Source organism: Cynoglossus semilaevis, chromosome 19, assembly GCF_000523025.1.
Source record: "Cynoglossus semilaevis isolate Cse_v1.0 chromosome 19, Cse_v1.0, whole genome shotgun sequence".
NCBI classification, from domain to species: domain Eukaryota; kingdom Metazoa; phylum Chordata; class Actinopteri; order Pleuronectiformes; family Cynoglossidae; genus Cynoglossus; species Cynoglossus semilaevis.
Window position 1 is genome coordinate 17239312 of NC_024325.1, and position 14606 is coordinate 17253917.

General features: G+C 46.3%; 1 protein-coding gene across 2 annotated transcripts in view; it reads right to left on the reverse strand.

The window, feature by feature from the left end:
- Positions 1-3190: 3190 nt before the first annotated feature.
- phldb2a (pleckstrin homology-like domain, family B, member 2a) overlaps positions 3191-14606 on the reverse strand; it is a 19015-nt gene continuing 7599 nt past the window's right edge. For both annotated transcript variants that reach the window (XM_008333503.3, XM_025065679.1), the window contains exons 4-18: positions 13485-14443; positions 12160-12435; positions 9934-10068; positions 9703-9840; positions 8309-8455; positions 7901-8011; positions 7550-7639; positions 7333-7458; positions 6841-6940; positions 6484-6679; positions 6253-6343; positions 6020-6166; positions 5721-5940; positions 5210-5295; positions 3191-5105 (exon numbers count right to left, since the gene is read on the reverse strand). In XM_008333503.3, coding sequence (XP_008331725.1) covers positions 4965-5105; positions 5210-5295; positions 5721-5940; positions 6020-6166; positions 6253-6343; positions 6484-6679; positions 6841-6940; positions 7333-7458; positions 7550-7639; positions 7901-8011; positions 8309-8455; positions 9703-9840; positions 9934-10068; positions 12160-12435; positions 13485-14443 — 2963 coding nt within the window. In that variant the 3' untranslated portion in view covers positions 3191-4964. The remainder of the gene's footprint in view (positions 5106-5209; positions 5296-5720; positions 5941-6019; positions 6167-6252; positions 6344-6483; positions 6680-6840; positions 6941-7332; positions 7459-7549; positions 7640-7900; positions 8012-8308; positions 8456-9702; positions 9841-9933; positions 10069-12159; positions 12436-13484; positions 14444-14606) is intronic.

Sequence of the window (14606 nt, forward strand, 5' to 3'; positions counted from 1 at the left end):
ATGAGGAGCGGGGGCTCAACCTTGGCCTGCGGCCCCGGCTCTTCGTGCCCCGACAGTCGCACCGCTCCAGCGGCTCCATCATCAACATCCACCCTCGAAGCTCACTGACCTGAATATTCAACACACGGGTGTCAGAGCGGCTCGGCCAATCAGCTGCCAGGAGGAAAAACCACGCTGAACACAGCTCTTCTTATCAGAGGAGCGGGTGATGGGAATGAGCCGCGGCTATTCTTAGTCTGCAACGCACAACAATCACGAGGACGCCACTCCATCACTGGAGCGCTAACTAGATCACTAACTAGAGAACTAACTAGAGAACTAACCAGAGACCTAACTAGAGCAATAACCAGATAACTAACTAGAGCACTAACCAGATAACTAACTAGAGCACTAACTAGAGAACTAACCAGAGAACTAACTAGAGCACTAACCAGATAACTAACTAGAGCACTAACTAGAGAACTAACTAGAGCACTAACTAGAGAACTAACCAGAGAACTAACCAGAGACCTAACTAGAGCAATAACCAGATAACTAACTAGAGCACTAACCAGAGATCTAACTAGAGAACTAACTAGAGCACTAACTAGAGAACTAACTAGAGAACTAACTAGAGCGTTAACCAGAGAGCTAACTAGAGTACTAACTAGAGAGTTAACCTAAAACATTAACATCACACAACTAAACCCATGACCAACATTTAACTAAAGACTTTTTACCACAGACCAATTATCTGTTGATTCAATTGGAAAGAATTCCAGTCTAAGAGGTCAACTATGAGGTCAACTATGAGGTCAACTATGAGGTCAACTGAGGTCATTTATGAGGTCAACTGAGGTCATCTCTGAGGTCATCCATTTGACACAGGTGTGAAGGAACCAATACCTGCTGGAAACTCCTGAAAACATGAAATAGTTGCTGCAGGTTTTTGTCTGTTTTGTCTTCAGTCGGTCTCTGTTGTCGGTCTGTTGTCGGTCTGTTGTCGGTCTGTTGTCGGTCTCTGCTCTGATCCACCTGATAAAAACAAAAACCAGTCAATCTGTGTGACAATAAGGAAGTGTCGGAAACTTCTCTTTAAAAATATATAAATATACAGTTTATACAGATATATGTTATATATTAGAGTTGTTGTCATTTTAAATGTTTTACTTTTTGCCTAGTGTTTGTATCTCAGCTCAGTCTGGAACAGGAAGGAAAAGGTTGGGAAACAAGTTGAACAACTTTTTAACCTGAGGTGAAGAAAAAGGAAACTGGTCTGAGTGGAGGTTGGTAACACGAGTCCAGGGAAGAACAAGCTTCACTTTAAAAAGAAAACTCACTGAAGGGGTGACAGGGAAAGAAGAAGAAGAAGAAGAAGAAGAGTTTGTTTGGAGGCACATCTGTGTCTGATACAGAGGGAACAGATTCTCCCCCAGGCTCCAACACCACACGCCTCCTCCTTGGTAACACCTGTAATTTGGATTTTTTCTTTTTTAAGAAAAATAGTTTTAAAATAGCAGACAGATTTGACGGCACAAAGACCGCGCTGTGGTGCAGCGTCACGTGTGACCAAACGTTCTGCTGCCAGAAGATTCCTGAAAATAAATCTTCAGTCACGGTGGTTTCACATGATCTGCTGCAGCCGGATCTGATCAGAACAAACACCACAAACACTCTCTGTTCACAGCCTGTCGGTGTGAACACAGGTGTGGCCAAAACTAAGGCTCAGGGGCCGGATCAGCTTTTTAATCCAGCCCGTCAAACTTGTCCCAAATTATATAATTTATTTATATTATCATTATACTTCTGACTTCCTTTTCCCTGCAGTACCCATGTTTCCCCAATAGATGGCGTAGAAAATGACAAAAGCATTTTAGCATTTTAGTCTTTATACAGGACTTTTTCATGTCATTTATCTCAGTTCACATGTCGGTGATGCAGCTTTTCACAGAGTCCCCCCCCCCTTCTCTGAGGCCTGTGTTACAGGACTTTTTCATGTCATTTATCTCAGTTCACATGTCGGTGATGCAGCTTTTCACAGAGTCCCCCCCCCCTTCTCTGAGGCCTGTGTTTCTGTGTGTGTGTGTGTGTGTTGATGCCTGTGCAGAGATGATGCCCCCTCTTTGGGACCTAATTTAGCATGCTTCCCTCTGGGTTACCATGACAACCCCACTAGGTCAGTCTGTGAAATGAAAGGCTGTGAGAGTCCAGGAAAATAAGAGCTCCAACGTGAACGTGAACGGGGTGTACATACAAACAGGAGGGGTCACTGCAAACACACTGGACTGGACTGGACTGGACTAGACTGGGCTGGGCTGACTGGGCTTGACTGGACTGGACTAGACTGGGCTGGGCTGACTGGGCTTGACTGGACTGGACTGACCGGACTGGACTGGACTGGGCTGGACTGGACTGACTGTACTGGACTGGACTGGACTCACTGGCCTGGCCTGGACTGACTGGACTGACTGGCCTGGACTGGACTGGACTGACTTGACTGGACTGGACTGACTTGACTGGACTCGCTGGACTGGACTGGACTAGACTGGGCTGGACTGACTTGACTGGACTGGACTAGACTGGACTGGACTGGACTCTGACAGTTCAGTTAATTTGTTATTATTTCAGGTCATTCAACGGTTCCGCTACATTTTCAGATGTTTTTTTTATAACTAAATGTAGTTTTAGCTAATTTAACCCTTTCCTGCCTTTCCTTTTTTTTTATGCATTTTTAGCTCATGGCTCATCATCACCTCAGACGTTGAGCGTTAGCCTTTATTTAAACTCTAGAATTTACTTTTTTTTCAACCAATTTTTAAATCTCCTCCTGATCCTATATTTATGTTTAATATCCTGTCATTTCAACAAAACATTTGTTTACACACACACACACACACACACTCCTACTATAAGTCGGTCGATCATCAGAAACCGTCCCAATCGTTGAAGTAACGGCTGTTCAAATTAAAGCAGTTTAATTCAAATATCCTGTTCCACCTCATTGTTGTCACCAGCGTCGATCCCTCAGGTGACACATTATATCCGTGCTGATATAATGCCATGACATTCAATATCCATGGGAAAACACACTCCAGTATATGAGCTGTCACTGCACTGGTCCACAGAACTGTTTCTGATTCAGACAGAATTTCACCTTAAACCTCAGTCAAACGTCGTCTTCATTTTTAAGCGATAAAAACAGGACGTTGTCAAATCATCCAAACTATTTATTCAGGACACACTTTGAATATAAAAGCACCAGAACGCTGTAAAAAAAAATCGATATTGTTTTTTATACAAATATAAAAGATATAAAAGTGTAAATGTGTTTTGTTTTTTTTTGGTTTTTAAGGCAGAGGTTCTTCTGTGACACTAGTTCACATCCCTGAGCCTGAGGTCGACAACCTACAGACGGTCCCTTAGGAAGGAGTTGGAGATTGATTAAAAAAAAAAATACAAATAGGACAACGGTGAGTCGTAAAAACACTGTAGTTATATTTAATATATAGAAAAATAACTGTTTGTACTTCACTATTTAAGGCTCGGAGCTGTTTTCAAAAAGCTAACGTTCAAACATCTGCTCATCGACTCACACACGGACTTTATATTTAAACGTTTCATCTAAAAATAAAATCCACGAAACTCTGACTCACTGTTCTCCCCCAGTCATGTGACCGAGCAAGGAGGGCATTACGTCATTGCAGTTGGCTCTCGCTGCACTATGTTGCCCTCTGCTGGTGAACACAAATTAATGCCGCTGATACTCAAGCGGGACACCACGTGACCTCATCGCCGTAAAACGTGTCTCTCTGCAACAAGCAGAGAATTTAGGTGAAGATAAAAAGGTGAAGAAATTTCAAATCATTTCGCTTCAGTCACTTCGTACATCCCAAAAACAACTTTTAGTTTGTTAATAAAATGTTTTTAGGATTTGTTACACGCGCTCCTTCCTGGTGACGACACGTCACTTCCTACCATAATATTCCTAATGTTGGCAGCGCAAACACAAATTTGACCACACGGGTAAATGTGACGTTTTACTCTTCAAAAAAAAAAAAAAAAAAGAAGAATTGTCCGCCATTTTTGGAGATGTTTGGTGGTCGATTATGTTTGGTTCTTGTCAGCAAAACCGTAAACCATAGAGGGCGCTCGATGCCCAGGCTTAAAGATTCAAGCAGAGAATCGAAAAAAATAAAATAAAAACGTTTTTTTTTTCCATTAAAACAGTTGTCAGCAAACATTAAAATCTTTTAAAAAAAGCAATTGAAAAGAACGACAGGAAGTGAAGCTAAAAAGACCAACACCACGTGACCCAGAAACATTCAAAGTTGCTCTAAACGAGCAGGAAATAACCAGCTTATACTGTTGTTAGGCAGCAGCAAACAAATATATATATATATATATGAATAAACACACTATGTACATGATATTTGAAAATGGCTACAAATATAGAAGTAACAAATCTGAAACTGGGAAGAAATGTGCATTTTTGCAGCTGTGGAGTGAGGACACCATGACACGTTAAAGTGATGGACATTAGTATGTGCAGAAGGAGAATCCTGTTCTGTTAGAAAATGGAGGATACGTGAAAAACAACGCAGGCTGCAGTCAACCTGTAGCAGAGGTTAATTTAATTCTATCTGTGACAAACTCTCCACCGTCTGGTTGGAGAAGATAGAGGAGCGGAGGCCGTGGGCGACAGTCTGTCTGGAGGTCATGTGGTCGACACACCTGCAGGGTCAACGTAACACTTCCTGGTTTCAGGTCTTCAGACCACATGACGCTCTGAACCGAACACCATCGATACCAAGACCAAAATCAGGCTCGGGAACTTTCTCTGGTGCCTGAACCTCACGGTGTCACTGCACCGACTCTGTCACCGTGGAGACCAACACCACGAAGAACCGAACCGCTACCAGTTATGAGTCAGAAACCAGAACATCCTCGGTTCTGCTGCCGTGACCCCCCTGACCTGATGAAACCCCTCACACCATGAAGTGCATGTGTCCCTCAGCACCTGTGACGATCACGTCCATCCAGATACGCATGGCCTCAGGAGACGGCGCCACCATGTAGTAGACTCGATCGTGGGTCTTCACGCTGAACGTCAGCGTGGGGTTTGGGCTCTGGGGTGAGGGTGGGGTGAGGGTCATAAACACAGGTGTCAGCAGTGTTCAGAGAGTGTGTGTGTGTGTGTGTGTGACGGTGCCTAACCCCGGCACACACTCACCTTGTGTGCGTTCTTCAGATGGTCGTAGTAAACTTCCTCTATGGCCTGGAAGTAGATCACGCCCTTCATCTTGGTCTCATGTTTGTCTGCAGCAGGAAACATAAACACAGATGTTACTGAGGTTCTATGGGGGGGCATGTAGCGCCCCCTCCTGGCTTTGGTTTAGTTTATAAGACAAGTGCATGTTGACACCAAATCCCTTCACTGATTTTTTTTTCTATAAAGTATATTAATAATTATTGTTCTGAGTAAAAAAAAAAAAATTAATTTATTTTTCATCACATTCGATGCCTGCAGTGGATGACTTTGTCCAACAGGTGGCAGTAACGCTACATTTCCTTACAAAGACATTACTCCTACCACAACGTCAGCGGAGGATGACGGTGGAGAAGAATCAGGTTTAAAAAAAGTTTAAATCCACAAGTGTCTCCTACAGTTACCCAGAATTCCCTGCCACCACAGACCAGAGTCCAGTCCAGATGTCATCACGTGTGATGGTTTCAACACTCACCAGAGTAGTAGGTGAGCGTCCGACGGTTCTGGTCAAAGACGAACCAGCGTTTCTTCCAGGTCTTGATTTTCCCGCCCATTTTGACCAGGAAGCCTCGGCAGGTTTTGTCGGTGATGGCGAGGTGGAAGCAGGCGTCTGGGTTGTGACCCGCCGCCTCGATCTGTCCGTGAAGGTCAAAGTCGTCTTTCCTCATGGGGAGGTAACGCGTCAACAGCCGCGACTGTAAAAAACAACCGCAGACTTCACTTCGACTGTGTGACGTGAAGCCGGCGGTGTTTGAGTTCTTCTTCTCTGCTCACCTGCGATCTCTGCTTCTCCCTCAGCTTCACCTCCCTCTCTACAAGTTTCTGCCTCCTGCTGGTCTCCTCCTGCAGCCTTTTCTCCAGCTCCTCCCTCCTCCGTCTCTCCTCTTCCAGAGCCTGTCGTCGGATCTCCATCTCCCTCTCCTGTTTGTACGGTGAAACACACCCACCAATAAGAAGTCACGCCTTCACATCTGAGTGTCACTGTCATCCAATCAGAGACTCTTTACTCTGTGCTCCAGGAGTCTCAGCTTCTCGGCCTGAGCTTCTCGGAGCAGACGCTCCATCTCCTCGATCTTGGCCATGTTGTTGGTGCTGGCGCTGGGGGCAAAGACAAGGAGTTATATATGTGTGTATCCTCTGTGTACCACCAAGGGTCTGCACACCCTATGTTTGGAACCGACTGGTTCAACAGCTCAAATTCAGGGCTGCTCTGAACGTTCTGGTGGTTCATCACCGACCTGGAGATGTTGTCCGGGGAGCAGGCGGAGAAGCTGGTCTCCAGACTGTCGGAGCTGTCCACACTGACCGTGTCCGAGGTCTGGCTGTTGTCGGGGTAGGAGAAGGAGTCCAGGAAGACGCTGGGCTCAGGGACCAGCCTGCTGCAGAACTCTGCCCTCTTCTGTCTGTCGTCAGTCATGTGTGTGTGGCTGTTCACTGTCAGAGTTAGGAGAAGAAAACACACAAACACAACAACAGCTTATACTCAGAAGAATCTTGACCTCTGGCCTGGTTTTAATGTCATTCATTAGCCAACGGAGGTCAAAGGTCGACACACAGTACAACTGGAGAGGGTGTTTTTTTCCCCCTGGACTCACTCTTGGGCAGACGTCGGCCGTTCAGGTCTCTGACGGTGTAGGTGAAGTTCTGTGGGAGGACGCTGCCACAGCTGGAGCTCTGAGCCAGAGGCAGGTGGGCCTGAGGAAGAGGAGGAGGAGGAGGAGGGGGAGGAGGGGGGGGGGACAGTAACAACATCAATCATCATCATCATCATCATCAGCCAGAATCTACATCTCCACCAAAACTGCGTTCCTTCGCAGACTACTTGATGAGCTGGCTGGGTGGAGCAGAAATCCTGTTTGGGTGGAGCGTCCCCTAGGGACGCAAAGTAGCATTTTTCCGCAAGTAGATAATTTGGGAAATCATTTTCTCCAAAGTCCAGACTTTCAGGATTTCAGGAGGATTTGATCAAATCAGAAACTTTGTACAGACATTATATATGTGTAAATATACTGTCAAATATAAAAGTACAGTCAAAACTGTGGAAGAAAAAATGTCTCAAAGATCTAAAACCCAGGAGCAGTGATGACCTTCGGGGGAAGTGACCCTGCCAGGGATCCAGCGAAGGACATGGGCAGCTGCTGGTTCCTCTTCTGTGGCAGACTGTCGGAGTGCTCTCTGCCGCTCCTCCTCCTCTCCTTCAGGTAGTGGAGGTGCTGCAGCGAGAAGAAGACAGAGGAGGTTTATTCACGGAGCAGGACCGGGTTCTCCAGGTTCCATCATGAAGAACAGTGACTCCTACTGAACCTCTTTGATGGCCACGGGGACGTTGGTGAAGGTCTGGCCCTCGGACAACTCTGCGTACTTTCCCTCCAGAGACAGCAGTTTCTCTCTCTCCTGTGGACGACAGACAGAGAAGAAGAAGCTCGTGACGTCACTGAGCCATGTTCAGCTGAAATCAAGAACACAGGGCCAAAAAAAAAAACAATTGCTGGAAGAGAAATACAGACATCAGCCGGTAGGTGTCAGTGTTTCTCACCTTTTTTTATTTGTGACTAATCTAAATGACAGAATTATTTATATGGAATCATTTCAACAAAATTAGAAAAAAAAACCTATGACATTATACACTGACTGTGACGTCATCAGACAGTGTACCTTCTGCAGCATGAGAAGTAAATTGTTTTTCTCCTTCTGGAAATTCTCTCTCTCCTGCTGAGCCTGTAAGGTGATCTGTGACGACTGTTTCTTCAGAGTCAACAGTCGTTCCTGTGGAAATGAACACGACATTTACCAAAACAGACTTTCACAGAAAGAATCTCAAAAAAAAAAAAAAAATACTTATAAGGAGAAGAAAGTATTTACAATTGAAGCCACAATTGATTTCTATGTATGTAGGTAGAGATGGTACAAAAGCCTAAAATGATGAAAAAGTGTTTTGAGTTCCATGACTCAGTCTGTAAATTTAAAACAAATTAAACTTCAAACATCAACAACAGATTAGCTGATAGCGATAAGTAAAAGCACGTGCACCATTAGCCACGTGCACTCCACAGCTCAGTTCACCTTTCGTGTGACAGTGAGACGCTGACACTCTGCTATTTCTCGCAGCAGCTCCTGGCGCCGACTCTCTTTTTCCTCGTCCTGATTAATTTCATTTTCCAGTTTCTGAAACTCCAGATCCTCCAGACTTTTGGTCTGGTCCTTGGTTTCCTGTACAACACACACACACACACACACACACACAAACAAACACTTACATAAGAAATACCTGGGACTGATCAAAAGACTCGGTGAGAGTTTGGCTCAGGGTCAGATGATAAGAAACTATTTAACTTTAAACTCCAGTGGATTTGGAAAAAAAAAGGTTTTTAGCTTTTGAAAAAAACAAAAAACTCCAACTAAGTTTTTGAAGCAGAACAGAATCTGATCTTTCTTTGATACAGACGTGCTCCACACTTGACGCTGAAAATGCAAATAATATAGTTTAAAAAAAAAAAGACAAACATTTCAAACCTGCCAATAATAATAATAATTACCATCTCACCACCGTGTGGTGTTAGCCTCAGTCACTTACTTGTGATCAGGACTGAAGTCCAGGTCGGTGTCGGCACCAGCACCGACTCCTGACTGAAGTCACAACGACCGTTTACATTTACTGACACAGGACTGGCTGGAATCTGGACTAACCTGCTAACCCACAGTTTACTGACACAGGAATCTGGACTAACCTGCTAACCCACTTCCTGCTTCCTCCCAATGATGTCACCGCACCTGTCGGTACTCGCATGAGTGGCAGGTGGTTCAGGTAGAACTGCACCTCAACTGTACTGAGTACTAATCCTCCTCCTGGACCTGAAGTCAGTCGGAGCGGCAGGTTTGGGAACATGTGGGAATTATTTCAGCCCTTGAATTCCAAAGTGTTTCCAGGCCTGACGGCAATGAGGTGTGAGACTAGAGGTGAAGTGAGGCATTACAGCGACCAGACCACAGTCTACAGTCGACTGAACTCAGACGTCAGTTCAAAGAGTCATCTTCAGGTTTGAGGTTCAAACTGAATTATTTTAAACTGTGTCAAAGTCAGTTCCAGCTGCCACCAACAGAGGGCGGGGCTACATCCTGACCACCTCTCCAGTATAATGTAATATAAAGAAAGATAATGGTGAAAACACACACACACACGTCACGACGCAGTGGATATAAAGAAATATAAAGATAGTTTCTTTGAGCTGAAGTTGGTGAAAACACACACACACACACGTCACGACGCAGTGTTTTTCTACTGTAGACTCAGAGTTGGTGTTCAATGGTGGGAACACTGGAGGAATGTGAGGATTTATTTGGATTGGAAACGATGTGGAGACAGGACAGGGTCAGAAGGTGATGGCCCACAACATTGATCAACGTCTGGTCTCAGACCCTGGTTTTCCAGATTTCCGAGCTCATCAAAGTTCTCTCACCTGCGTCCTCTCGGCGCGGCTCGTCTTCTCGATGCCATGAAGTTTCTCCTTCAGTTGCTCCAGCAGCTCCTTGTCCCTCTGGAGGTGAGCCATCTCTGACTCCTGCTCTCCTTCCAGCAGAGCACACTCCACCTCCATCTGCAGAGACAGGTCACACTCAGACAAATCAAAAAATACAAAAAAAAAAAAAAAAAGGTCTGCGTGACGTGTTTGGTGCCGTCGTAGCTCTACCTCTCGCAGCGACTCCTCCATCTGGTTGTCCAGATCTTTGATCTTCTGCTCCAACTCCTCGATGTTGTTCACCACCTGGATCCTCTCCTCTTCTATGTGTGTCACTTCCTGTTTCAGCTGCACGTTCTCCAGCACCTGTAGTTCAGTACAGTTCAGTACAGTTCAGTTCAGTTCAATTCAGTTCAGTACAGTTCAATTCAGTTCAGTTCAGTACGGTTCAGTTCAGTTCAGTTCAGTAAAGTTTCAGTTCAGTTCAGTTCAGTTCAGTACAGTTCAGTTCAGTACAGTTCAGTACATTAAGTTGATCTGATCAGTTTTTTGTTCATGTTTTTTTAAGCGTGAAAGACGGCACTTTTGTTCATTGCTCATAGCTGCCCACCTATGGCCTGTAGGTGGTGCTAAGTAGACATTTGACAGCTGTCATCGATGACGTAAACACACCTTACTGATGCCTGTGTTTATATAAAGCTGATCCTGTTTAAATTAGTGACGTAGTACCGAGCTCTTACTGATCATTTTGTTGTGGATTTGAGCCACAGTTTTTAAGCAGAAACTCCATGAATATCTAATCATTATATTTTGAGCGTTGTAGTTGTCATAGAATCCACTCTCCCAAAGCAGCATAACTCCAGTTAGAGTCCGGCTGCGTTCACAAACAGATGTTTGTCAGATTTGTTGAACTGTATCTTCTTCCTTCTTGATAATGACAACGTTGAATGAACAGTTTTGCACGCTGTAAAATTTATTTTCCACTCTGGGGAAAAAAAACTACTTTGATTGAATTTCACGACAGCAGCTGCCGTCGTGACTTATCCAAATCTCGGAATGCTGACAACAGGATTCTTCTCTGCTCGATGTAATGGAATTCTCCATGACTGCAGTGCAGCGGCTGCCAGTGGTGCCAAGGCACTCCCCCAGTTTGGACCATCTACCATCCTCTCCTTAACTTCTGTTTATGTAAGCTGTCGCTACAGTCCACATTATCAGGACTTGAAAAAGCGACTTTTCTCCAGGGGACCTGGTTTACAGGTCCAGGATTTATGGAGTCCCAGACTCTGAACGTCGCTGCTTCCTTCCTTGGTCTGAGGAATGCTAGAGATGGAGCGTTCCTGGAGCCCATAAAACTCTGTCCCAGCAACAGCAGCCTCAAAACTTCAACAAATCTAAATGACAAAAGTTTTTCTCCACAGACAGAGACTGAGTCAACAGACTGTCTGAGTCTTGATTTGACGAAATCTTCAATCCCTTCAGTCTAAAACATCTGGAAAACTGCCTGTCTTTGCCCTGCTAACACACACACACACACATATACACACACTAATTCTCTGGGGGATGGAGTCATTTCCTGCCCCCCCCCCTCCCCTCACTGAGTTCCAGTGGTTCAGCGCTGAAACAAAACGAGGAGTTCTTCATTAAAACCAGACCCAGAGTCAGTGACTGCTGCGGAGAGGAGAACCACGGAGGAGTCAGTCAAACAGTGACGAAGCTCAGAGGAGGTGAGGAGGCGCTGAAGATGATGAAGATGAGCTTCATCATCATGTGTCTTATCAACACACACATAAACAGGAAATGTGTCAACTACAAAACACACAGGTTTGTTTGTCTTCAGATAAATATACAGCGTTTCCGCGACTGTATTTTAACGACTCATGAACTCACGAACATGTGAGTCTGAAGGTTATTATTATTATTATTATTATTAATAAAATATTATATTGGACCATGGATATTAGAGAGGAGTTGCCAGACAAAAAAGTCTGATAAACCTTAACGTTAGCTGTTAGCTTTAAACTAAAGGAAGTTTTTAGAACCCTGAACAACGCTGCCTTTAAAACTTTTATGCGTTTTTTATTTTTCTCCCAAACCTCACAGTTCAGATAGAGTTTAGCTGTGGTGTAGGAAGAAAATTGAAAATTGCCCAGGAATTTGCCCTGGTAATCCACAAACAAACACATAAACAAAAGATAAACAAGCAGTCGTCAGTCTGAGGAGCAGCATTCCACAGCAGAGTGGAATTCTGCTCTACTTCTCTGCAGTCTTAGGGTCGCGACCCTGTGTGTTCTGTGTCGGTTCAGTGTCTCACTTCAGATGGGTTTTAATAAAGCACTTCACACTTGGACGGATCACGTGGAACCTAGAGTTCGGTGCCTTGCTTTAGGGCACAAAAACACAGTTGAATTCAAACCCCTGACCTCCAGGAGCAGAGAGACGTTTGGAGAGTCTCACCTTGGCTCGGTGGTGGGTGGTGGGGGAGGGGGTGGTGCTGTTCAGGCTGACGGGTGGTGACTGGGTCCTGGACTCTCTAGATCTGGTCCCGAAGCAGTTCTCCTGAGCCACGGTGCCGGGAGTGTCTGAGAAGACGGAGTCCTCGTCAGAAACCTGCAGCTTCTCCAGCTCCTTGTTGATCTTCTGCAGGTCAGAAACAGAGGAACCTGCAGGTTCTCGCTCCACCTGACCCAGCTCGGTGCACAGGTTCAGGATGGTCTCCAGACGCTGGTTCTCCTGTCAGGAAAAAAAAAAACAGCTTTAGAACAAGTTCCATCTGAGGGGAGTGTGTAATAAAACTTTGAATTTTTCACAGAAATTCTGATCCTTATAAAGGACATGATGTTGGACCGACAACATGGTTCTGGTTCTGTCCCAGGTCTTTCAGTATGAAGCCTACATGTGCTGTGACCCTGAAAAAGGGTTAAACAGAACAAGGACGCACAAACGTAGCTTCAGTACCAAGGACCAAGGACCGATTTAAATCAGGTTCGAATTACGATCCCATTTAGTAGAAAACTGACAATAAAGACCAACATGAGGATCCAATAGGAGCGGTGAACGTTACAGAAGTCACAACGTCTTCAAGCTGCCGTTGATGGATATGACCGTAATTGTTATTATCATTTGTATCGCCCTCTACTGAGTAAAACCTGCAACTGTTGAGGCATGAGTGAAAATGTTTCTTATTTAATAAAACAAGTAAAAAATAGTCCTTTATCAGATCTACGTTCTGAGACGATGAGCTCTGAACCAACAGGACATTTCCAGTCCAGTCTCTGGTTTCTACAGCAGGGTAGCTGCTCGTGTCCTTCTCCATCCCACAGCTCTGTCAGAGGAGTGGACAGAGAGGAGAGCAGCTGTTCACTGCCTCCATCCCACAGCTCTGTCAGAGGACAGAGAGGAGAGCAGCTGTTCACTGCTTTGTTTGTCTTCCTGGTTTGGACAGACAGACATTTGTCTCCAGAGTGGGAGGACACTGTCACAGTGGAACCACACACACTCTCTGCTTACCTTTCCACATAAAGGGAGGGGCTGGACTGTGATGGACTGACATCCAGTCAGGAGTCAATAACCTGAAGGGCAGCTTTAAAACAGTAACCTGAAGGACAGCTTTAAAACAGTCACCTGGTGGCGCTGTCTCGTATCATGGCTAAGTTAAGTTCTCCTGTTGCTTGATGTCCTGTGGAGTGGGTCGACTAGTCCTCTGGTTGTTGCAGTCTGCCGTCTAACCATCAGATGTCACTAATCCTCACACTCTGGACTAAAGAGTGAAACAAACTCACCAGACGCTGCACCTTCTGCTCTCGGAGTCGTTCGTCCCTCTGATGCTGGTGGTAGTCCCTCAGCTCCTCTTTTCCGTTCAGTGAACTGATGCTGCCCACTCTCTGCCCGGGACTCAGCCCACCTTTACCAAAAGACAACCTCCTCTCTCCAAAGCCCAGGTCCAAACCTGAAGCGTCCAGATCTACGCCCAGGGAGCTGAGCGAGGCCAGACTGGCCCTCCTGGGGGTGTTGGGCATGCTGGCCGGGACCGTTACATCTGGAGGCTGCTCCAGGGAGGAGAGACTGCGCCGGGACGCGGCCGAGCCCACTCCCCTGTGTGACCCAACTGGGTGACGCAAAGGCAGCGAGAGAGTGGGGGGGTCCGCTGCACCGTGAAGCCGGGGCAGGGAGCGGCTGTGCATCCCGAGGCTGTTGAGGGAGCCGGTGGAATACTTCCTCTGTCGGGACTCTCCCGCTTTGCCCTGAGAGTAGATTCTACGACCCATACGTGGGCTGGACGGCATACTGGCCACGCCGCTCTTGATCCTGGGAGATCGAGGTATGTGGTCCCCATAAGGGGGGAGAAGGGAGTTTCCTTCCACGGCGTTAGAGAGCAGCAGACTGTCCTGTGACTGGTGGCGAGTCTGGGAATGACGGGCCAAGCCGTTGGTCGTCAGCTGACGCTCCCCCTGTCGAGGTGACGGAGGAACGCTGCTGCTGCTGATGTAGGAGAAGTTTCTGGAGGGAGGGCGGTCGGTGCTGCTGAGGATGGACAGGGTCCTGGTGGACTGGGGTCCAACGGGTGAGGGGACGCTCAGGTACTTGCGGCCGCACTCGGCCGCCCTCAGACTGGCCTCCAGGGCGCTCTTTCTACGCTGCAGCGTCTCCATCAGATCCTGCAGCTCTGCTTTGGAGCGAGAACCTCTGAGAACGGCGCCCCCCACTGAGCCACTGCTGCTGTGGTCCAGCTTCACACAGTCTGCAGAGACAAGAGAGTGGACATTAATGACAGGGGGCGCTAACATCCCTGTACTGAGTGAGTGAGTGAGTGGGAAACCCCGGTCAGGAACGTCTGGTCCAGCACGGCTCTATCAGCAGTTAGGATTTTTCTAAAAATGGAAAAATTCCCCAAAGACCACGAC